Source organism: Zeus faber (assembly GCF_960531495.2).
Source record: "Zeus faber genome assembly, chromosome: 12".
Lineage (NCBI taxonomy): Eukaryota > Metazoa > Chordata > Actinopteri > Zeiformes > Zeidae > Zeus > Zeus faber.
In genome coordinates, this window is record NC_137196.1 from 14404216 (window position 1) to 14430235 (window position 26020).

The window sequence follows — 26020 nt, forward strand, 5'->3', positions numbered from 1 at the left end:
CAGCCACTTTGGGCAAGAGAGAGAGCAAGTCGTCAACGAACAACGTAAGCCCGCCGGTGCCATGCGTTTGAGTGAGTTTTTGTGGGCGACACAATGAGCAAGAAAACGAGTGAGAAAATGAGCGACGAGATGGCGAAAGGAACCATGAGTGAAAGTTTGGGTCATGGGCCAGAGCGCCTCCCCGTCTGCCTCGAATGCTCAAGCGCAAACACGAGTGCCTCTATTCCGATTTTGATTATTTTTCTCCGCAGAAAATGCAGTCCTCATCTGACAAAGACCAATAAATACTTTATACGGAGCATAATGCGTGCGATGCGAAGCACAGGGGAGAGAGAACGAGGGCGTCCTCGCGAGGGCATATGCTTTGAATTCCTAATGGCACTGCTGTTAACGGTACTGGCGCTGTCGCACAGAGAGGAAATGCACGGGGATGCTACACCGAGGAGTCAAACACATCTACTTTAATACTCTCTCTGCCTCTCCCCGCTTCTCTGGGATTCACATGCACAGTCGAGAACACACCCACACACAAACACATAGACACGGGCGGAAAACTCAAGCCCAATTCTGAGAGCTCACTCTAGCATGAGGTCTCTTTTCAGTGGCTGCATTGTGCCAGAAGTAGCTATTCTCCTCTGACTGCCTCTACCCCCTTTCAAAGCCTTGTAATCAGTGTGCTGCTCTTTGTACCAGGATGTCGCAAGACACCCCGGCAAAAACGCAGCAGAATTTCTGATGAACAGCCGCGGCTCAGAGTTCGGCTAATCAGGTCTTGCTGATGTCGCCTTCCTCTTATGTGAGCCCTTTTGAAGCAAATAAAGTCTGTGCAGCTCGGCACATTCTTCTTGGCAGCCACAAAGCAGCTGTTGGATCAATACACAAAGTTAGTTGAAAAAAACATAAAATACGCCCCAGCAAAACCAATTGGAGGCTGCTGGAAACAGTAGAAAATGCAGGCTGCCAGCAGCCTGTTCATAGTTGTGGGTATTACTGAATGTTTCCATGCTGCTGACCCAGAGACTGTATGCAAATACGGTTTAAATACAAAGTCAGTTGTGGTAAGGAGCAAAAGCCTAAAAGTCTATCAGTAGGTTTGAACCAAGTATCTCTGGGTCCCGGCCACAAAATAGTTTGAGTCCTCCATATCTGAAATATGTCAACAGCATTTTTTATCATATTACCAACCTCTGCATTGTGGGGAGATTTTATTGTTTTTTTTTTTGGCATGACTGTTTTGTATCTCATTTGTATTTTTCTCATAAAACCGAAATGTACTTTATTGAAGTTGAATGCATTTGGCAATGTCTGCGGGGAAAGAGAAGGGAAAATCTACATAATATAAATCCATATATGGCCCAGTTCTCCCACTTTCTCTCTCCCTTCCGTTACACCTTCTCTGATTGATTCCTTTATCTGAGGAAAGCAGAAGACATGCTCTGTTTGCTCGCACAGTGGCCGACAGGAAAACAGAGAAAGACACTTATTAAAAAGGTCATCTCGCAGAGGGTTAAAATAGCAGGCCACAGATCTCTCCAGGGGAAGAAGCCGTGCCCCTCCTCTAGTGAAGGACACAAGGAAAGGTGTTGCTCAAGGGAGCTGGACCCGTAATGAAAGAATGGCCACCAGGCTGACAGCCCATGTGTACTGGGCTATTCAAATGCCTTCAGAGGCATGGACAGCGAAAGACGACAGTGACAACCTTCATGAAAACACAATCTTTTGAATTAAAGTCAGGGCTGGAGGTGTTATTTTTATTTACAATGTGGTCTAGTAAATAGAGGAGATGAAATGAACTGTGGCGCTGGATATATCTAAGGGGCCGACGTGAGGAAATATTTTGTCCTGTCCACTCTGTCTGGCAGCAACAGAAAAGAATAAGTAGACTACCGAATGCTTTTCCGCTTTCTTTTTGTCCATGAAAGTCCATGAGCAACAGCAGTAGTTTTGAAGACACAACACACAGATAGTGAGACAAAGCATTTGAGAAGTGCTTTTTTGGAGAGCCCTATGGAACAACGCTGCCTCTCCGACGCACTGTCTACTCCCCAGGGCGGCCTAGAGCCCTGTCGGCAGGATGCTGATCCCCACACGGAAACCTGATCTGCAGCCATCGTGGAGCCAGAGGGGTGTACCCCCCCCCCCCACCACCCCACCACCATCACCAGCCTCCTCCCCCTGGAGCCCCTCCACTTCTACCCCAGAGTTAGAGGGGGGTGCTCTGGGGGAACATTCCTCCTTCGGCCCTGCCCCAGCCAGCCTCCACTCTCGGGAGGAGCATTCTTCCAGCCCTGCCCCAGTCTTCACTGGGGTCTCCTGGGGAGCATTCCTGAAGCCCTGCCCCAGCCCGAGACGGGGCTCCCCGGGGACGCATTCCTGCAGCACTCTCTCTCCCTCCCTCCTTTCTTTCTTCCTCGCCTCCCTTCCTGAAGCCGCTTGCCTTCCTTGCAGTCCAGCATTAGCATGATCGATAGCACCGATCGCATCGGGATGCGAGGCAATCCATACCCATGCGTTCCCTTAGCACACTGCAGTGGTCACGGCTTAAGTGCATGGAAAGGTGTTATACCTCCACCAGACAGGAAGAGACAATGGCGGGCATTGATCGGGGGTGACATGTTACATCTTTCTCTTTCCCTCTGCCCGTCGGGCGTGGTCAACAGAACGCTGGAGTCTATTTAGACTTTGAACGGTCTGTTCGCCCGGTGCTGTCTTGGTTAATAAAGGCCCAGGATGGGAGAGTGTCCACGCCAGGTGGGGTGTGGACGTGTGAATCTCCGTCTCATGTACGACTTCTGGTCGTGGAGACTTGGGGGATTTTGAGCTGAGCAGGAAAAAACACTGCGATTTGGTTGGGGAAATCGTAAACACATTTTCGTACGTGGATTGGTTCCAGTCAAGCTCTAAAATGTGTTTACCAAAAATAAAACACTCGAAAATGGAGAAAATGGAGAAACTGAGAAATTTTAGCAGGTGCTGCTGGCTGATTAGAAAATGGTTTTAATAAAGGATCCATCTGTGAGTAGAGACTTGATGTAAGGCAGATTAATTGGTCATGGATGTCTACGTAATGCCACATAGGAAATCTCCCATATTTCAGAGAACTCAGACACACACACACACACACACACACACACACACACACACACACACACACACACACACACACACACACACACACACACACACACACACACACACACACACACACACACACACACACACACACTTAGTATGCCATCTAGAAGTTTCTTTTCTCCCACTGTGTTTGAATACTAATAGAGTTTTTCTGCACAATCACAATACCCTAATGGCAATTACATTCTTTTGTTTGGTTTCCACAGGGGCTCTTAGCCAAACACTTTTTTTACACTGTTGAGCAATTAAGAGTTATTTGTCCATAAGATTGACATTTTATAAAGGGCTGGCTTAATTATAGCAAAAAGAAAAATACTTCAAAGTTGTGGTGGTATTGTGACGGTAATCAGAATAAAAGAACTGTATGCTGTGGTGTGCGGTTTAAGCAGCCACACCTGTCTTGGGTCTAGGTAATTGGGCCCGGGATCAGGGTGGTTGTACGCCTGTTGCTCGTCAGAGTAATCAACGAGCAACAGGTAAATCACGTGTCTCTCCCCACACACACACACACACACACACACACACACACACACACACACACACACACACACACACACACACACACAGCCTCTGTCTTGAAGTGCCCATCTGCTCTCAGATTGTTACACCTTGCCACTCTTTACAATAAACTGGTGTGTTTGCAACATCTTTGCCTGTGTCTCCATGTCGGAGGGCTCTGAAAACGGCACTGGAGTGGCGTGCGGCAGGCGGAACTGTCACAGTGGCGCCTGAACAGGGACTCTCCGGCACAGGGAAGGGACACAAGGGAACGTTTTGAAGACGCACTGCCACAGCACCAGCCCTCTCCCTACCCAGGATGTCCAGCGGAGGACCGGGACCATACAGCAGCCGGGCAGCCAGGCCACCCCTCCAAGCAGCCCCCGCCACAGCCAAGCCCGGCTACACCTCCACCAGCCAGCACAGCAGCCCAAGCCCCACACTCTGGAAGGAAGGAGGGGGTAGTTTGTTTCGTCAGTCTGGGGGAGGGTCGCCCCAGTAGACCGTACTGTTCTGGGGTTCCAGGTCTCTTGGAAATGGGGGCTGTTATTGTTGGACACAATCACTGGCTTATTTAAGGTATGGGAACCTTGTTTCAGATTCCGAGATTTTATTATGGTTAGGTATGGAAACACAGTGTGAGAATTTGGTCGTTTTATACGGGGCGGGAGCCCTTTTGCTTTTCTTAATGAAAAACTGACGTCAGTAGTCTATGGATGTCATGGATCTGCTGCACTCACAGACAAGGTGAATAAAATGTGTATTTGGGGCAGTTCCTACATGCCGTCATCCAAGTTTGATGCAGACCAGTCCTTTATTGTGAAATAATTACGTTAAAACTGTATTTTTTTTTTTTATCCTCTCTGCAACGAGCGCACATGTGCAAATGATGGCTTGAACAGGTCACATGATAGCATTGCAGTCTAGTGGTTGGTCAACAATCTGGACCTCACCGAGATGGTGGCACATGCAGATGTAACTAATGTCAGAACTGGAGGTCATGGATCTGACAAACCCACAGACAAAATGAATAAGATATGTATTTGGGGCCATTTCAACATGGTGTTGTCCGGGTTTCATCCAGATCGGCGGTTCAGTATTGTGGAAGAAGTTTGTGATCAACAATCGCAACTTCAGCAAGATGGCGCCACGCACAGTGCGCATGTGCAAGTTGACAAAGTACACAGATCATGTGACAGATTGAACCGATTGGAGTTTTACAATAGGAATATAAGACAGTCTTAACCATAAGAAGTTTCAAAGTGACAGGTATTTTGTTATTACTATTTACCTTTATGTTTTCAAAAAAGATAAAGTAAAAGTATTACAAAAAGCGCAATATATTAAACGTCATAGATTTATACTCTTCTGAGGACAACTGTGCACACACCTATGTATGTTCTATTAAAAAATGTATACAAAATAAAAACCCAATAACATCCCTGTCAGAATTTATAGACATTACATAGATCATGTATACAATCTTCCTGAATAATAATTATTGGTAACAATAACATAAGCAATCACACAATACAAGGAACATGTATTTATTGGTTTTTGTTTTGTTTTTACGGTTCTCTTCCAGATGTCGCAAAGATTTGTTACAATTTCAACAAAAAGGTGTAGCCAACAACACACAATTTATTTCATTATATATCCTCTACAAGTTAAGTCAGTTAAACCACTTACCTTAGATTATTTATTTATAGGTTCATAAAATACATTATCGTGAAGGCAGTTTTCTGTTGATTTACAAATTTCCATAAAATAATTATCTTCCCCAAAATGGATTAATTACTACGATAAATAACCGTGGCCACAATATTGACTCAAATAATTGTGGTTATCATTTCCGCCATAAACATGATAACCGCCGTTAATTGCGGCATAGGGAACCCACCAACCGCTGCAAACACCGCCCGATCACGAAATTACACTGTAACCAGGCTGGAACAAATTAACTTCTTCCGTCACAAAACACACCGGAACAGAGAGCCAAAGCACACTCGTCCATTGGACTTTGACAAAGGGCTGTCTACCCTGGACCCCGTGTACTGCTGCCTGCAGCTATATGTTTGTTATTATTGTTAGGTATTACCATACCTATTATACCCTATAGAGTCTGTCATTTGTTTTGTTCAGGTATGGCCACCCTGAGTCAGAGTCCGCTATTTGAGTTAGTGTTACCACATACCACCAACACCAAACTGGCCTCAGTTTGGTGTTGGTGGTATGTGGTGTAAGCAGCCACACCTGTCTTGGGGCTAGGTAATTGGGCCCAGGAACAGGGTGGCGGTACGCTTTTTTCTCGTCAGAGCAACCAACAACCAACAGGTAAACCACCCATCCCCACACACACAGGGAGAGCCTCTGTCATGACAAGTTTCCATCTGCTCCTGCTTTGTTCCGCCTTGCCACTTTCTACCATGAACTGGTGTATTTTGCAACATCTCTGCCTGTGTCTCTGTGTTGGAGGGCCCTGAAAACGCCACTCATATGGCATGTGGCAGGCGGAACTACTACTACATATGCATACCAAGCTCAGCTTTTAGGCAATTAGGGGTGAATATGTACTGTACCAGACGACAATAAATACAATATTAGAATATTGAAGTAAAGTACACTAAAGCATCATAATTGCTCAGCACCCTTGGACTTTAACAATGGCCTTTTGTGTTATGAATTCATTGGTATGCCAAGTTGAATGTCTTGAAAATCAATACAGGCTTGATGCATTGGTGCATGTATTGAAGAGAAAAGGTGTCTGGGAGCTCTGCAAGGGATGCTGCTGTTTGGTTGTTTGTAACGACCAAGTGACCATTCCATTGATTTTCACACATTTGGTAGAGTGGGGGTCACTCAAACTAGCACACATAAGTAAGCACAAAGCCTACAAACATGCACATGCACACAAACATGTACAAGAAGCCCTTCATAGGAACAGAAAATACAAACGCATGGATGTATAAATAAATCTACATTGATGAGGTTTCGTCTAACACAGACAAAAGCCTAACGTGCTGTACTTAGGCCTGTATAGTGTCAAATTGTTTGTGTGGAAATATTTGTACACATATAAACACAACTAGAGACACATACACACACTTGGTGTTGTATTTGTGGCTAATGGAAAAATCTGTAAAAATCTGTGTGGTATATCTTTTTCTTTGTTTGGAAATATGAGAATATGGACCACATTCCTACCCTACAACTTGCGGTTTGCTGGTTGTGGGTTTGTAAAAATATGAAATCAAACTAAGCTGGTATGCAAACAAAGCAGAGACTGGACTGCTCCTTTGTGTGTGCTGTGCTAGTGCATTCACCCTTAAAAATAGTAAAAAGACAAGACAATGATGCTAAAACTTAATGAATGACATCTCTGCCCTTTCGCTGCTTGTATCCACCATCTCCTCCCGCTTTTTTTGAATGACGGAGGGAGAGAGAGGTAGAGGGGAAATAAGAGCAGCGGGGTCTGGGTCTAAACATCCGCAAAATTATGTTGGATTGTGCTTCTCGACGTGGGCCCATCAGGACGTGCAAAAGGAGGACAGGCGATCCAGCAGAAGCACATGGAAACCTTCAGTGCACATCATTAGTCCTGTCTGCCACCTTGTCGAGTATTTATAGCTCTATTCATCCATCAGCGGGTCAATGGCACAGTCTGCCAATGGCACCCTTCTCTCTCCATCCCACTAGGTAGCGCAATACTGGTGGGACCTCCACGAAGAAAAAAAAAGGGCGAGTACTCTTTCCATTTGGTAGAGTGGATAGTGCGGCTCCCTAATCGGTTGATGGCATTACATCACTCCAGAAACCTGTTAGTATTATTTTTAATGCTTAATACTATGCACTATATGGACTCATTGTGTTATATTCACACTGTCTTACTATAATGATGCGTACAGGTGAGTAGGCCTGCAGGTATGTATGTGTATTAGCTATATCTGTGTTTCAACTGTGATATTGCAATGAGTACACGTGCAATCGTGGCCTCACAAATGGACATTTTGGAGGTAGAACTAAAAGTGGACATCCATGAGATTGTCTGTGTTGGGTGGATTGCACCCCCACCCCTTCACTCTAAGATGGTCACTTTCGTTGATTTGAGGTTTTTTTTAACTGGTCACTTGAGGTGGCGGGGATATTTTTTCCTCCTCGAGGGTGCTGTTCATTTTTGTGAATGTTCATCCATATCGACAGTTTACTGACCACCGCTAGCTACGCTGTCTCATCAAATTCGGAGCAGCTGCCCTTCCTTGCGTTGTTGCCGGGAAAGGCGGCGGACTCCGCCACCGACAGTAAAAACAAAAGTATTAAATATGGGATTTTTTTTTTAATAAAATTATCTCACGGATTACCACTTTAATAGTTTATATGTTGTTATCCACCTGCAACAGATGTTTCCTGAATGAAGAACAGAGTGCGCGTACTAGCCAACAGATTTACTTTCCTAAACATTTCGCTAATATTCCTGTTAGATTTAGATGGTAACATAATTAATACACCCATTTTCCATGCTACATGTGTCTGACAACAACAACGCTGTGTAGTGAAGAGATAAAGAGAAAGAATTCAGGTAACAAGGATGCTGCGGCTAATAAGAGGTTTCTGATGCTGGATACAAGATTTTTCCCTACTGAGAAAGCCACTATATATACTGTACACACACACACACACACACACACACACACACACACACACACACACACACACACACACACACACACACACACACACACACACACACACACACACACACACACACACACACACACACACACACACACAATATATATTAAAAATGCATTTTAATAGCTATGTTCATGTTTTTTGTGTGTGTAGTGTTATATTTGTGCATTGACCTGTCTATCTCATAAGAATCGATTTCGCCCTTTACTTTAACATAAAATATAATAAAATACACAAGAAAATGCGACTAACGCGACGCTTGTTCCTAGAGAAGGTTTGGCTGTGACTGTGATATACAGTTGATGATATGACTGACAGAATGTACTTATTGTAAGTGGCTAAATGATGTCATGTAATGTAAAGCATCACAATGTAATGTAAAGCGTGTGTGTGTGTGTGTGTGTGTGTGTGTAAGTGTGCATGAGTGTATGTCTGCATGCATCTATAATGCGCCTGCGTAGTTGGACATCAGTGGGTAGTCTGCCGCACTCCACCCCTTGGTGCAGTGCACCCGGCGTGGCGTACTCTCTAGTGTGGGAGTGGGAGTGTTGCTGGGAGCCGAGCGGCAGAGCGGAGGCGAGGCTCGGTAGGCTGAGCGTTGTTTACCTGTCAGCTGGCATTGATTAATCTTGTGTTCGGTGAGATCGCTCAGCGACTCGAACACCTGCCGGCAGCTGTCGCAGCTGTGCAGCGCCGGCTCCTCGTCCTCCTCCTCTGCCTCGTCGCCTTCCTCCGGAGAGAGCAGCCTCTTCCTCAGACGCCCGGCCACACCATCCTCCGCCGGCCTCTCGGGGGCGCACTCTGGATCTGCCCGGGCCACAGGAAAATAAAAAATAAAAAAATTACAAAAAAGTCAGTCGCACAGTGAGTCAGTCAGTCAGTTAGTGGGGGTGAGCCACCCGCTGGAGCTTCCTCTGGGTGACAATAAAAAGGCTTTCTAGACCCTGGATTTAATAAAAACAATAATAAAAGCTGTAATAAAAATGCGGCTTCAATTTGGGCCTGTGCAACTAAAAGCGTTCGCACCAACGGGTCGTGCCATCACACATCCAGCGCCACAAACCGCTCACACATACACAACACACACACACACACACACACACACACACACACACACACACACACAGAAAACACTGACACACAAACACCTGGGTTATTAGAAATGGTTTTAAGTTGTGTTTGCCATGCTTCACCCAAGCAAAACTTCAGTATATGAAACTAGAGTGATGGGAATATTTGTAGTTAATAAATCCTGGATCACAGCTTTGGCCGAACTAAAAGAAATATGGAATTCCACCAGAGAGCGCTGAATTACATCAGTCATGTCCAAAGGAGGGAGGGAATAAAATAAAATGCAGCCACGCAATCCAGACTTCTAGGCCAGAACAGTGGCTGCATGAAGCGTCGCGCAGCAACAAAAAAACCCAAACTGAGATTGCCGTGTGTTAGGGCTTTCGTCGCGACACACGTCCCTAAATTATTCAGCCTCGCTCGCAGGCAGCCGCGGGTCGCGCACATCAATATTCTCCAATCCATCTGCAGTTTCGTCTCTCTTTGGCTTTGTGCGGTAGCAGTGCCAGCGGTGGGCTGGGCAGACTACCCCCAGACCCGGCGAACCGGGTTACGAGCCGTCACCCCGGCACGGAAGCAAGCCCCGGCAAAAAAAAAAAAAAAAAAAAAAAAAAAAAAAAAAAAACGGCGGAAAACGACGGCAAAACGAGCGGCGGGGACGCTAACCTGCAGCACGGCCCGAGCGTTTCCACTCGGAAGGGAAAGGAGCGCGCCTTGCATCAGCATCTTGTAATTAGGGAACATGGCCTGCAGCCCTCGCTCCCCCCTGCCGCGGCCATCACACGTCAGTACAATAAGACTGATTACAAAGCCACACTCTCAATCAAACACTCACGGCCCGCTGGCTTAGCACTCGGAGCTTTGCAGCGGGAGAGGGGAGCCGAGCGCTCCGCCGGGCCGCCATTTTGAGGCCCGCCGCTCTTTATTTTTGTATCTGGATTTTGTTCACACTGTAAACGCCGCCCGAGGACATGGAGCAGGAGCTGGAACCGCACTGTCACGCCGCGGCGCACCGGGTTGCGCGCTTGACACGTGGCGGCCATTTTAAGTCCTCCTTCGCCGGCGTAGGGTGCTCGCAAAAGAGTGCGGAGGAATTCCTCGGGGGTGGGGGGAGCGTTCCAGAAGTCATCGAGGCCACCCAGGATTTTTTTTTCGACCCCCCTCCCGCCCCACCCCTCCCCAGCCCCCCCCACCCGAGCCAAGTATTGATGTAACATCACACCCTCCATTGTCCTTTCCCTCTTGGCGACGTCGACGCTCTGAACATGCCCTCTAAAAATATCAGCGCCGCGCACCCCGGTGGGACCGCGCAGAACAGAACAGAAGGTGTTTCAAGAAAATGAAAATCCAAACCCAATCCTCACAGATGCAGGACTTTTCTGACTCTTGGATGTGTGTGTGTGTGTGTGTGTGTGTGTGGGGGGCTGTTTCTGACTGGGGCCCAAAAGCCACAAAAATAGATGTATTATTTATCCACATGCAGAGACGAAGAACTCACAAGACGCCGTTGGAAGATTACGATGTACTTTTACATGCAGCTCGGCGGTTAAGAGCTCATTCACTTTTCTTTTTTCCAGGCGACTGTATGAATCATCGAAGTTAGAATTTACCGTTAAAATAACAATATTTCAGTTGGCGAGCAAGCTCCCCGTGCGAGGAAACTCAAATTGACTCTGTATATTCTTTCTTTCGTTCAGTGTGAATTATTTTCCCTCCATTTCTCATATTTAGGTGGCATTCCCAAAGGCTGTTTTCCCAGGGTGCAGGGTCTACTTTAATGACAATCAAAAAAGAAAGAAAAAGTGCACGTGAGCCTTCATGAACTATAAAACCCACACAGTCATCAGTGAATGGGATTATCACTCCATACAGCACAGGACGCAGTACTCAGAGTCCAGAGGAGCCTAGATGGGTGGTGTACCGGGGGGAGTAAATCGAGCAGGAAGTGGAAGCGGAGGAGTCGGGTGGAGGGGTGGACGGAGGGGGTTACTTGACACAGCAAGGTCACGTCCAACCCCGGGATTAAAGAGCCATGTCAATACTGAGGTTCCTGCGCCTCCGGGCCTCATACAGTAATCCATCAGATCAGAACATCCTAGCGGTCTCTGCAGACTGGACAGCCGATCGATAGCAGCGCGCACGACGGCTGACAATCACATTGAGAATACAGGGGAGGTGGGCCGATGTGGGGGTGGAGGGATGCGTGTGTGTGTGTGTGTGTGGGTGAAATTTTGAGTGTCAAACACTTAATGTCCTGCATTCTGTGGAATTTGCATGCATCAATTTGTGCCTTTTCAGCGTCATTTATGGTGGAAATGTCTTTATGAAAAGGAAAACACAAAATTCAGGCACCAGGTGACAATTCAAAGTATAATGGAAGATAATGCAGTAAGGCTCTCAGGCATTCTGTATTGCTTTCAAATATTTATTTTCCTGTAGATCAACTTCTCTCTTAATATTATCCCTGCTGAGTCCACACACATATAGGCATGATTTACTCATCCGTCTGCTTTTGTTTGGGGAAGTAACCTCTTTAAATGTGCATGTGGCACATATTCACATCAATAGTCAATTAAATCATTTGAATTAATTCATAAACCCCTGGCCTTTAATAGCGCATATGCGTTTCAGCAAGATTTCTGCTCCTGTTCAAAACGTTCCGCACATTAACTGAAAACAAGAACACAACACATCTTGGCCATAACCGATCAAAACATTGATGAGATCTATTAGAGAATGAGACCTTGTTAAACCCTCTAGGTAGTTAATCCTAATCAAGTTTTAATCGAGTAAAAGAAAGACAGCGCTGAAGAAAATACACCCGCCCCTATCAGAGGCATTGTTGTGTCTATAAGTAATGTTATAGCGGGCTTTTCAAAATAAAAGTCCTCTGCTTCTTTCATGTATTTATAGTTGGGGGACAAAGCACATGTTCTAAATATAGAGGGGGACATATCCCCCCCGCGAAATACGATAACTATAACTCAATAACTCAATTATAACTATATTGACCACTGATCCATACCACTGACACGCAGTTGCAAAACTGTAGGGCTTAACTGAGATCGATCAATTGGGAAATTAAAGTTATTTGAAGGAATAATTTTTCATTTTTTTTTATAATAGAAGATTGTTATTTTTATTATAATTACGAAGGAGGGAATAAGAAAACAAATATATTGTCATTATCATTATTATAATTATAAATACAATTAAATCAAATGTTATATTACATTTTATATTTATTTTCATACATTTTTATTGATAATTGATTGAATTAATTTTTTAGTCCCTATTCTATTGCCTTTTATGATTGTGTAGTATCACTATGATTATGAATCATAATAAGGTTTTAAAAGTCCCATATAAGATGATATTCAAAAACAGGCGAGCATTGATTGACACCTTCCACGCCACGCAATATATGTCCTGAGCGTGACGGCATCCATCATGCACCCTCTTGTCTATTAAGGTGCCCGGTGACATTTATCACACCACAACTTTCATCTGGCGAGTTGGACAGAGTCCCCTGGACCCCCCACCTTTATATTATTGAATTTTTCTCTTTTTTTTTTTTGGCTCTTAAATATTTATACCATTTTAATTGATGTTCTCCACGGCCCCACCGGGGTTTCCCGCGCACTCCGGCAGAGAGAGACCTGCCCGGCACCCCCTGCTGTCTGGCCCCCACCGAGACAGGTGGGAGTACTGACCGTGGGGAGGAGGGGAAGGGCGAGAAAGGACAAGCAGGCGGGAGAGAAGACGGAGATTTACTTTACCCGCCAAGCTCAAAAGGATTAAAAACCACTCGAATTACCATGTAAGTAACGACAAACAACAGCCATAACCTTTCGAGCTATCCCTTGAACCGCGATATCCCCAAAATGAATAATGAGAGAAGGTGAAAACCGGCGAAAGAAAAAAATGGAACCGCGAGCGCACAGCTGCATACTTAGAAAGTCGTAGTTGGATTAAAAGAGGTTTTTGGGTTTTTTTCCGCCCTTTCTTTTTTTCAAATCCAGCTCTAAGTTTCAGATGGAAATTCCTTCCAATTCAACCCGGTCCAAAACACTGAGGGGGTGAGAGGAGGCTGAGGGCTACGTTCTCTCTCGCGCGCGCCCCGTACACGCATCCACGCCTCCAACCCTCTGCCAGGGTTCAGACCCGGTCTAGTCTTTTTGTGCCATGAAAAGACTTTCGGTGTCGGGGAGGAGGGGGGGGAAAAAAAAAAAAAAAAAAAACATCATTACCAGTTCACCCATGTCTTCCCTCCTCATCTCCAACATCATTTCCCAGAGATCCTGATCCTATGATGCCCCCCCACAGCCCCATACCCACCCACCCACCCACCCCCAAGTTCAAATTAAGAATTTATTTTAACCAGCGAGCAGCTTCTGTCGACACATGTCGGCGCAGCTGATCAAAGGTGCGCGCACTCCTTTATCAGAGCGAGCGCGGCTGTCAGAAATAGGAGGACATTAAGATTGAATAACCTTCACACGCTCGCCGGCGCCTCATTATTTAAAAATCTGAAAAACTTTTGCCAAAGCGGCCTGCCGCGCACACACACACACACACAAATATATATAGGTCACACACTAGATTCCCAACATGTGTGTGTGTGCGTGTGTGTGTGTGCCTCCGAGTGTAACCTCCCTCCTCTGCGTGCATGGGATTCAGGGGTCTCTCTCTCTTTCTCTCTCTACCCTCCACGCCACTTAGCTCGTCATATCCACTGAACCCCCCCCCCCCCCCCGGTTAACGATTGTCTGAGCATTTTACTCCGTTGTCAAGTCTGAGCCATCCCATCATCATTAATCTGATCAACGTCGGGGCCTCGCGAAATACAAAATAAATAAAAAAATTAGGGGGGGGGGGGGTCTAATTGCTGACAAGTAATTTTTTTCTTTTGAGATAAGACATTCCCAGTTTACAAATAGCCTCTTCAAAAACATCAAACGCTCAAAGTGGTACTTTGAGCGTTTGACAGATATTTACAAATGAACATGCAGGATATTTGTAATACTGTATGTTGTATTTGTTGCTGGGTTGTTTTTTTTACCCAATATCTTGTGCGTTTATTAAAAAAACAACTTGATTTGTATGATGCATGCTGAGATGAAGATGGAGAACTACAGAGGGAAGAGATGGCGAACATTTTGAAGGGAAAGCACAACAAAGAGGGAGAACGATGCAAAGAACACACATCGGTGCAGGATTGCAGATGGCATCGCTCAGCATTAAAATCTTTGTGGAGAAAACAAGAGAAATACAAATCAAAGTCGTTAAATGAGAAACTGTGTTTGACTGTGTGGAAAAACAACAAAGTAAATTAATCATGGAGGTATAGGTGTTTTTCTCAAGCGGTGGAGGAGTGAGCGAGTCCTCATCCTCACCGCAGACGAGACCCCACACCGATCCACGGGCCGCCTCCACCCGAACGCAAGCCAAAGGCGTTCGGCAGCTGCACCCATCCCTCCATCCATCCCCCCCAACGCACCGTCACATCTCCACCACGCTCCCACCTACCCACCCCGGATCCACTCCACTGACACCCTCTTTCAAAGTAACCCCAAAATAAAGAGGAAAGGTCCGCCCTGACCTAGCCAGGCGCACAGGAAGAAAAAAAGGAGGTAAAAGGGGAAAAAGCAGGTATGTAGAAAGGAGGAGAAGAAAGAGAGGGAGCATGTGGTTATAATTACACGCAGGCGGCACGGTGGTAAAGCCGAGCTGCAGATCTTAAGCCTGTTCAACACTCTCCGGGTAAGAAAGCACACTGCCTCATTAAATCGTAGATATCACACTGCTCCTGCCCCCTCTACGCTAAGTATAATACTGTCTATCTTTCAGAGGCCTCTTTTGTTAGCATTTCTCCGCCGCCTATCAAACGTGAATGGGGAGGGAAAAATCTGCGGCACGCTCGCCAGACGTGCGGGAACGAGCCGGCGTGGAACGGGGGGGGCTGGTCTGTCCTCGCAAGGCCGCGCTTCACTCTGCATCCGATTACGCCCACGAGCTCTGTCGCGAGGCCGTTGCTGCCGCGTCCGTCAGCGCTCAACGCTTGGAAGCGCAGGTAGGCATTTCAGCTTGACATTTAAAAAACAAAACTTGGGAACTTAGGAAGCGGCGGCGAAACAGAAGCTTGAAAAACTCACCTAAGGAGTTTGCGGAGGGGGTGGGAGGTGGGGGAGCAATCCCCCTGGCCGTGACAAATCTCCCAACATCCCCACATTCTAAAGATTAGCCACCAAAAAAAATAAAAAATCGACTCCCTCGTCTCATCGACCGCTAGCCAAGCGGCATCCTGAGATGGGGAGGAGGTGGCGATCGGGGGTTAAAAATAAATCAGTCTGACGGAGTCAAATAAGGAAAGTGAGAAATTAATTTGTGCGCCCTTTTGATTTCTCCACAGGCAGGCATCGATCATGTGACGGCTTGTGTGGAATGGCTCTGGAGCTAGTTTGTGGCGGAGGAGGCGTGTGTCAGTGGGGGTCGCTGCAATGAAGGGCCCCGGTCGTTAGCTCGGCTTGGGCTCCGGGTGGCGGGAGGTCTCCAAGGCCGGGGTGAGCTGGGGTCCCAGGTCCTCCAACGCCCATCCACCCTCCCACCACCAGCAGCTCAATGCAAGCTATCAGGGCTGCAGGTCGAGGTCGACCGACCTGCAGTTGATTGGGTGGTTACATCGATGGCTTTCAAACTTTTTTACCCTGGGGAGCTACTTCAAAAAAAAATAATTATAATAAAAAGACTAACAATCACAACCCAATTACCAGTGGTCCAATTACCAAATCAGCCTTAAGAATGGCATAAGGTCCAACCCATTGAGTGAATTGTTTATATAAATGAATCAATTCCAAATATTTTTTCACAGCCATTACCCATTAAACACTGATATTGTAGCGTGAATAGGTAAACCAACCGTTTATAACACATAAGAAATGGTAAACGACTGAGGAAGAAATTCTGCTGTTGGCTTTGAGGACCCGATGTAAATCTCCTGTCAGCATCTTGCTATTCCAGAGTGTAGAATTTAGTTCTAAAGGTGGAGGTACACTTAAAAAGAAGTAGACGTTTTGGACCAAAAAGAGCGCGTTCAGAACAAATGGAGGCGGTGATCTGGGTTCTTGCAGTGTTCTCAGCGCACACCCCTGAGGCCAACTTTGCCTTTCATCTTTTACTCGCTCTGAGAGCTCTCCTTTTCGCGACTCGTCCAAATGTAGTTACGTCATGGCAGGGGAGGGACTACAACCTCTTCCTTTTCCCGGGTCAAAAAGCTTGTTCCCCCCCCCCGGAGCACCCGGTTTCACACACACACACACACACACACACACACACACACACACACACACACACACACACACACACACACACACACACACACACACACACACACACACACACACACACACACACACACACACACACACACACACACCTCAAATATAAACCGGAACTCAAATAAAAAAAACGCTAAACAAGGCTGAATGTGAGTCAGTGTGTGTTTGTTGCGGTTCCTGTTCTGGTTTGACGGTGTTTTTATCTTCGATCAATTGTTTCAGTTGGTTTCTACTTGTATGATATTTTAAACCAAGGTACGTTCTGCCTTGGATCAGGACTCTGGATTGCGTAATGGAGTGTGTTTTCTGGTCCACCGTGCTGTCACTCCGACTGTGTTCCCCCATCTCTGAACCAAAAAATAAAGTAGAAGTAAAAAAAAAAAAAAAAAGTTAATAAAAGCCCCGGTCACTTGAGGAAATATGGGTAGTGTCAATAAATGACATTGAGTTTGATTTCACTATTTTTAACTTTTTTCATACAAAGCAAAACAACTCCCACCTCCCCTGGCTGTTGCCTTCGTGCTTCTTTCACCGCAGAGTTCTTATTGAGTATTCGGCTGAAGATGTTCTGGGACATGTTCACCGGTAGTTCTATAATGTCATTTGTTCGTGCGTCTTTTGAAGTGCATCTCCACACCTTTAAAGTTCTTAAGCATTGAGTAATAAGAAGCGATCAGCAGGAAATTTGTCCCAGGAATCGGACTGTTTTCTTGCTTTTCTAGAGCATAGAATCTAGTTCTTAAGTCAGAGTATCCGGCCACGAGTAGTGACCAGCAGGAATAATGCCTGGTGGGTCAGGGAATTGGAGGGGTGGGGGGTGTCAGAATTTATTGTGCTTTTGCAGCCGATGCATTTCACATTGAGAAGCCTTTTTCTAACTCTGAGCTGTGGGTAAATGCCGGACTAATGTGGCAGCCTCATATCAGGGTCCCCAGCCCGCTGGGCAAAGCCATCCATATCGAGTTTAAAATAACCACGCCTGAGACTTAACCTTTACCAGAGACAAATGAAATGAAAATATACAGTGTGGTGCATCCGGAGCAGGCCACATTCAGATGGGGGCTTTCTGCAAGCCTGACCTGAATTACCGCTCTGTTCCTGGAGGGCCACCATGAATGGCACACAAGGAGACAGGACACATTCATCTGGCCAGCCCTACTCTATATCACAGAGACGGAAGGGAAACAAAAAGCCGTCACGAGCACGGGGGGAAAAATAAAGGAGGTGGAATTACAAAAAAGGCAGAAATATGCAGAGCTGCATGCTCGCATGGACACCGGTGGACGCACGCGCGCAGCACTCCAAATTAAAATGGATGGATTCCTCGACTCCTACACGGCTAGTTTCTGAAAAGCACTTACTTTTCTAAAAACACACAAGGCCTCTGAGCAGAGGAGAGCCACGGAGAAAGGTAACATATGAGATGAACACACTACATTGCATTCTGGAACCGCCGTGAACACACACACACACACACACACACACACACACACACACACACACACACACACACACACACACACACACACACACACACACACACACACACACACACACACACACACACACACACACACACACTTCGCTTTTGAGCCCAAAATGATGAAATATGAAATGGAGCATTACCGCTCGGAATGGCAGTCTGCCCGGGACTGTGTTGGTCCTCTGTCACATTGTCTTCTACTGCCAGAGAAAGAGAGAGGGGGATGGGGGGGGGGGGGGGGGGTGGGGGGGGGGGGGGTAAAAGAGGAGAGAAGAAACAGTTAACAGCAGAAAAAAAAAATGCAACTTCGAAACATTTAAAGCTTTCCTTCTATTTTTGTATATTTACTCTGGCGGGGCTTTCTTTTCGACAGCTCAACCTGCGGCGGCTTTTTTTTTTTGTCCACGCACACCTCTTTCATATGCATGAAGCTTTGGCAACGAGGAAAAAACAGCCGCCCACCTAAATAACATATTGGACATATTGGGAAACTAATGACGTGATGAATTATGAACGTTCTCCCGTGAAATCCCCTCCGAACGCCCGACAGTGACTGAGTGACATTACCACGCCTTGAGAGCTGCGTCGGTAAAATGAGATGCCAGGGGGGAAAAATCCCACAAAATCCTCCCGAACTTGGTACGGCCTCTATAAAGCAATGTCCAGATCCTCCTTCGCAGTTGTAAAAACAACGGAGGTTGGATCGCCACCTTCCGTTAGGGCCGGGGGGCAGCCAAACCTCGAGTGATGGCGGCGGAACCGGCCCTAATAAAACATGACTTGGCAAAAAAAAAAAGAAAAAGTAAGAAGTATTGAGCTTTTACGTGGGAGCATTTTTTCTTTATTTGGTGCAAGTTCCTTGTGGCACGTCAACTACGAGGGACTAAATGGATTTTAGCAGCGGGAAGAGAACAATAGTCTCCCACCTGTTCCATGTAAAATGAGGGGCTCACCGAGGACTTCTTACGCCTCTGTGTTCCACCCCTGCCGTTGAAATGCATTCACCATTATGCCTTTTCTATCTAGCCTTTCATTTGCCCGGGCAAAGAGGGAAAGGGGTGGGTGGGGCGGGTGGGCGGGGCGGGCGGGGGTCTGACAGGACCTCCCGGCAGGGGAGCGTGGCAGCGACTGAAACTGGCGCACTTTTAAAACTGCACAAAATATCCTGTACTTTGCATAATTAAGGCTGGATCCTATGGCGACAGAAGCCTTTCCCTCAGGGGAGCGGGAGTCTGTGTCAAGTAGGATGTCAACCCCTCCGTGAAAGAGGAGGGGGGAGAGGAAATTGTCGAGCCGGTTCTTATGAAGACGCCAAACGGACTGAAGGACGGCGCTTCGCTGTCGGGACTTCCATCATGTAAAGTGTGAAGGGATCCCTCGAATATTTGGCAAAAATTTAAATTATATATATAAATTAAAAAAAAAGGTTAATCTAAGATCAAGAGCAAGCGCGACGTTGGCTCAGGGGCGGTCCTCACCCGGTATTTTGCGGCGTGAAAAGACGCAGGCGTGACTATTAATTTTACAATCTATAAAAAGTGATGAAGGAGGCGGAGGAAAAAACCCCGCGGAGCCGCAGAGGAGGAGGAGCGGCGCGGCGCTCCGACGCCACGGAGGGACGCGCCACCTTTCGGGGGGAGGCCTCTGCGACTGATGCCCCAAGAGTTTAATGAGTTTCTCCGGCGCTGTCGAGCGCCTCGAATCCGGCATCATTTAAATGTGCCGAGGGACAGGGGAGTCCTAATAAATCCCCCACGGCTCGCATCATAGCTTGGTGGCGGGGAGCAGCAGTTTTATGTTTTGATTACCGTCCCTGCTGGCGAGATAATGTAGTTCAGGCAGAACACTCCATTTGGCGACGCCATCAGAACGGCGGCGTTGCCACGGCCTGCGACAATTTAGCGCCACTGCGAAGCTATTAAAAAGTTTCCACGAGTAAAATTTAAAAAAAAAAGGGGGGGGGGTCAGAGAAATCTAAATGGGCTGATTAGCAGTCACCGTACCAAGTCTGTGAAAATACCGAAACATCCAGACAATGCTAATTAATACTCTCTAAAACCTCATAATCACCTCATAATGATTAAAACTTTCGCTGAAGACATCTCATTCCGACACATCTCGTGCTGTTTACACATCACATCTATCAGTTAATTAATTTTTGACAGGGTACAGTGTATCACTCCGCCGGTGACACACTATAGTCGTGCTGTTAGGTTTTGTTGATACAATGCACCAACACACTGGGGACCAAATCAGCGCTGCTCCTTTGATTTTCAAAAATGGAGCAGGAATAATGTAATCCCACAACAAGTGTCATGGCGTCAAAGGCCATTAATTAACATGCTATCCACGCGCACGCACGCACGCACGCACGCACACACACACACACACACACACACTCACACAGTCATTATACTGTGATTGGCAATCCCCAACTCCAAGACTGTGGGTGAATTAATTTTCCCCGAGACGACATCGGAAAAACAAACACACACAAAAAAAAAAATTACGAAAGAGGGCACAAAAGGCATTAATCAAATCTATCACAAGATCTATTTTCATAATTTATGTAATATGGATAGAGGAAAACTTGGGGATTGATTTGATATGTTTTTAGCTTTAATAAAGCAAAAATAAATAAAAATTAAAAAATTGGCGGAGCAAATTGGAAAGCCCCGAAAACGCTTGTCAAATACATCCATATCAGTTGTTTTGACGACAGTTAAGTGCAGCGTGTCTGTGACTCTTCATTCCACCCATAATGCACTAATGATCTGGTGTTGGACACAGTCATTAAATTTGATGCCAGCGAAAATATTTTATTTGTGTGTGTGGAATCAAATAGTGCATAAAGTGTGTGTGTATGTGTGCATGGGTGTGTGTGGGGGTGGGGGGGGGGGGGGGGCTCCAAGCTCCGATACTCAGGACAAAGAAAGACAGGGGAAATTTTTTTTTATAAAAATAAATAAATTTTTTAAAAAAGGAGGAATGGACATGAAAAATCCCCTCAAAAACGAAAAACAAGCCCCGAGTGTGTGTGTGTTCCTGGGTGTGTGACTCATCTGCTTTGTTAGCGGCAGAGTTTTTTTTTTTTTTTTTTTTTTTTTTAAGGACACAATGGCTGCGTAATCTGGCCCGACCGACCGGCCGACCGGAGAGGGAGACGCTCGCCACGGGGACGACAACTCAATTTAGCTTGGGTCACGGGGTCAACCCTCCTCAATTAAGAGGAAGGAGGGAGGAGGGGGGGCGTGCACATACCGCACATGAATAACTTTCTTAATGAGCATTATTTGAACTGGTTATTAGTGTCATAAATAATTTGTAATGGAGGAGGGTTGCGTAATATTTTGTGATCCCCCCCCCCCCCGTTTATCGCCTGGACTGAAGCAAGTGAATGGCTGGCCGTCGTCAGGGTTCATTCTGGCATCTCAAAACTAAATTCCAGGACATTCAAGTACTTTTCAAGCACTATTTTTCTTCACTTTCAAGGACTTCATGCAAAGCAAATATAATCAATTTACAATGTGAACTTTATTCATTTAAATATAATATAATCTTAGTCTTATTGTCTATTATTTATAATCAAAATATATATATATCATTAATGTCATTGTCATCTACAATTATAAGTGTCTATTTCCAATCATGCTGGATAAAATGTACATTTCTCTGGCATCATATGTCGTCAAAAGCAATTCTGGAAAATAATGTATTACTTCATGATTTGAATAACAAAACCAGGGGGAATATCACAGGTAAGTGCTGGAAGTAAGTTTCATTTAGGAGGATTTAAATGTATATTTAATACAACACAGACAATTAATTATATAATTATCAAACCCAGAATCGCGATCGTGGTGCCAACCCTTGCGGCCGCCGGCGCGAGCACCTTGTGTCGATAACGCACATTTTAGTATTTTTCGAGCTTATTGTGCGTAACCACCGGTGTGATGACATTTCACTGCATTTATGTATGTGACAAATAATCTCTTGAACTTGAACTTTCAATGAGTTTTTTCAAGCTCTTAAGCACAAAAGAGGCTACTTTCAAGATATTCCAGGAATACAATTTCTGAGGATAAAATTCAAGCACCTCAAGGACTTGGTAAGAACCCTTTATCATGGAATCACACACACACACACACACACACACACACACACACACACACACACACACACACACACACACACCTGAAATTGAATGACTATGTCCAACACGGCTCCCACAGATCATTGAGTGTCTGGTCTCAAACACACAAACAATATAAGTATTATCAGGTTAATTTTAATGCAGACCACACTCTTGAAAAACGAATGTAACTTATATACGCAAATAGCACCAAGTGACAAATCATTTTATTTACAGCAGTGGTGGGGGAAAAAAAAAAAAAAAAAATCAATATCTGACAGCAAATCAGAAAAGTGTGTCTCCATGTGGCAGACGATGCCTGACAACAGCAGAGACACACACACACACACCACCCAATAAGAGGAGATATCGGCCAGCTCCCGTGACGCCCCTGCCCGACACGTCGAGCCGCACGTCAAGAGGCACTGACAGCCGTGCTAATGGGATTTTTTACCACGGCTCCATCATAATTTTCTTAATGATAATGCTAACCATATCTTTGTGTCACATTAGAAATGTGTTAATGGGTGTTATGCCACAGATCATTAATTGTGAGTGGAGGCCCTTGCATATGCACAGACATATATATATATATCTATAGATATATAGATATATATATATATACACATACACACACACATACATACGTAGACACACACACACACACACAGACAGACACACACAGACACACACACTAACACACTTCCAAAAAAAGAAAAACTAGCATTAGTTAGCACTTGGGGTGTAACCAGTTTTTAAACAAGGAAAAATACTTAAACATTTAAACATATAAGTTTTATTTAATGAGTCGTTAATAATGCATGGTATTAATTGCTGTTTGAATTCACCGTTTGGAGATACTAGATACTAGTACTTTCCAAATAGTGTGCGGAGAAAAAGCCAAAAAGTTTATGATTCAGAGGGCGAGAGATCAGGTACAGAAACAGTACAATATGGACCTTTCCCAAAAACCATTACAGCAACAGGATTTTCTAAACGAAATTGAAATACTTCCTATAACTTTGGTCTTATTCATAGAAGACCATGCGTATTTTAAAAAATATAAATTTTAACTCCCAACTCAACAAACCGGCCTCATTAAATTTCCCTTTAACCCGACCTCTCAGTTTCATGACGTACGCACATTTCTTACGTTGCAATTCTTTCGATACTTAATTTTACTTAGCAAAATAAAACTTCCTCTCGCAGACGAGAAAAAGAATTTAAAAAAAAATATCTCGTACTCATTTGCAGCGAAGGAGCCAATCTCCGGATAAATATCAAATATAAAAAAAAAAATTAAAAAAGGGGTGCACATGACACCGAAGATGATTTCACGACAACCACCTAGACTTTAAAGTAAATAGCGCCGAAAGCATATATTTATCTATGAAGATGACAGGTGGTCCCAGCCAATAAACACATAGGAACTGGAGAGAACAAGATAGTGTCATGTGTTCTCTCAAATGAAAATATCAATCTCGTCCTACATGACTCTTTCTACAGGAACAGCTTTGTAGGAGAGGCGACGTGGCAGCGCACACGCACACACACACACACACACACACACACACACACACACACACACACACACACACACACACACGATTTGTAGTAAGAGCGTCCTTCCCAGCTGCATGGCGACAGAGGCGATGTGCTGACCCAAAGCTTCCACACATCAAAACAAAATTACAATGTGCCCACAGTCGAGGCGCGAGATTGAGTAAATGTCAGCGGCTGGGGGTGAAGTGTTTGCATATAAGCGAATGATGTATGGTCTCATCCGCCGCCGTTTATTCCCCCAAGCAATAACGCAGCCGGATCCGTCTCGCGGACTTAATTGAAACGGGACTTGTAACATTGCCCTTTTTTTCCCCTCGATGGGACCAAAAAAACATAACCTCTGACTCCCACGAGGAGCCAATATGGAGGATGGAGGGAAAGGGGTAAAAAAAAATAAAAAAAAAAGTCAGAGTTTGATTTCAGCTCCGCTCCTACACTACTACACTCTGTCTGGTCCGTGCTACTGAATTCCTTTAAACTATGGTCCACACTGACCACCACGCCTACAGCCACTGGCTTCTGGAGGACATATTGTTGGACACACACACACACACACACACACACACACACACACACACACACACACACACACACACACACACACACACACACACACACACACACACACACACACACACACACACACACACACACCATCATAAAGCACAATTCAATTTCACGCTCTCACACACACACACACCAAACACAGAAAACAATAATACAAAATAAATGTCTTGTAACTTGTAAATTTCACACACACACACACACACACACAAAGATGGCAAACAATTATACCAAAAAGATTCCTCATAATTCACTATTCCATTTGTAACACACACACACACACACACACACACACACACACACACACACACACCCCTCATAAATCATCATTCCATTGATCGTGCATGTACACACAGAAAAACACACAACAACAAACACATAAACAAACTTTGACACACATACTGTACATCCACACACAAAGACATGGTTGGCAAATGTAAAAAGAAAAACTAATAATTATACAAAAAAAACCTCCTCATAAAGCAAAGTTCCATTTGTCGATTTCACACACACACACACACACACACACACACACACACACACACACACACACACACACACACACACACACACACACACACACACACACACACACACACACACACACACACACACACACACACACACACCAAAACTAATAATTACACTTCAAAATGTCCTCACAAATCACAATTCCATTGGCCAATTTTAATGAAAAACGTCTTAAGTAACTACCTTACCCCACCCCGACCCAAAAAATAAAAGTTAGTGCGGACATCTGTATAAGTATAGCTCCGTCCCTACGGGGAAGAGACAGACAAAGAACAATGAATAACATCTGCCCCGGCCTTGGCTGGGTCGGAGCCAGCGCAGGGGAAAACATCCGTGACGCGTTGCGTGTTTCTGCTCGCCGTGCACGCGGCAAATGAAGACGTAGAAGTGAGGACATTTTCCAGTGTGGTATTTCACCGCGTTCCAATTACGACAACAAAACAAATAACGTTGTCAACCAGGGGCTGCGTGGGCATTTGAGATCGCCCTCTCTCTTCACTCACACTGATGCAAACACGGACACACACATCCAAAGAGGACACACACACACACACACACACACACACACACACACACATAAGCACACTTGTGGCATGTAGGATGCTGGTGGGAGGAGATTATATATAAGTTATGCATCTTTTGAGAATAGAAAATGTCACACCAACAAGGAGAGGGAAAGAGTCAATGCCAATCTGCTCTGACAAAATAGGAAATCTATTTATGGAGCTGTTTACTGCGAATAGATTGGCGTATCTGTATAGAAACAAGAATGTGACAATTGCGAGACGTTCATGCACGCACTCTCCCATTCTCACCCCTCCACCGTCCCTCCATCCCTCCTCTCCTGGGTATTGATTTAAAATGGTGGCTGCATGAATGTGCCACCGCAGACCATGTAATCTTCCTTTGAGATGAAGACTTCCGAGAAGGAGAGCGAGAGCGAGAGCGCGAGAGAGCGAGGGAGGGGGGGTCCACAGACCACAAGCTGGGAATGTGAAATTGTGGACAATTATTTGC

General features: G+C 45.4%; 1 protein-coding gene across 9 annotated transcripts in view; it reads right to left on the reverse strand.

Annotated features, from left to right (window-relative positions):
• LOC307238517 (zinc finger protein 521-like) overlaps positions 1 to 26020 on the reverse strand; it is a 101250-nt gene that overhangs the window by 73086 nt on the left and 2144 nt on the right. For 8 of the 9 annotated variants that reach the window (XM_080011544.1, XM_080011543.1, XM_080011541.1 and 5 more), the window contains exons 2-3: positions 18357 to 18413; positions 8929 to 9129 (exon numbers count right to left, since the gene is read on the reverse strand). Coding sequence is in view for 8 of the 9 variants with exons in the window: in XM_080011543.1 (XP_079867669.1) it covers positions 8929 to 9129; positions 18357 to 18413 (258 nt within the window). In the remaining variant the exon portion in view is untranslated. The remainder of the gene's footprint in view (positions 1 to 8928; positions 9130 to 18356; positions 18414 to 26020) is intronic. The other variant, XM_080011537.1, reaches the window with a different exon arrangement.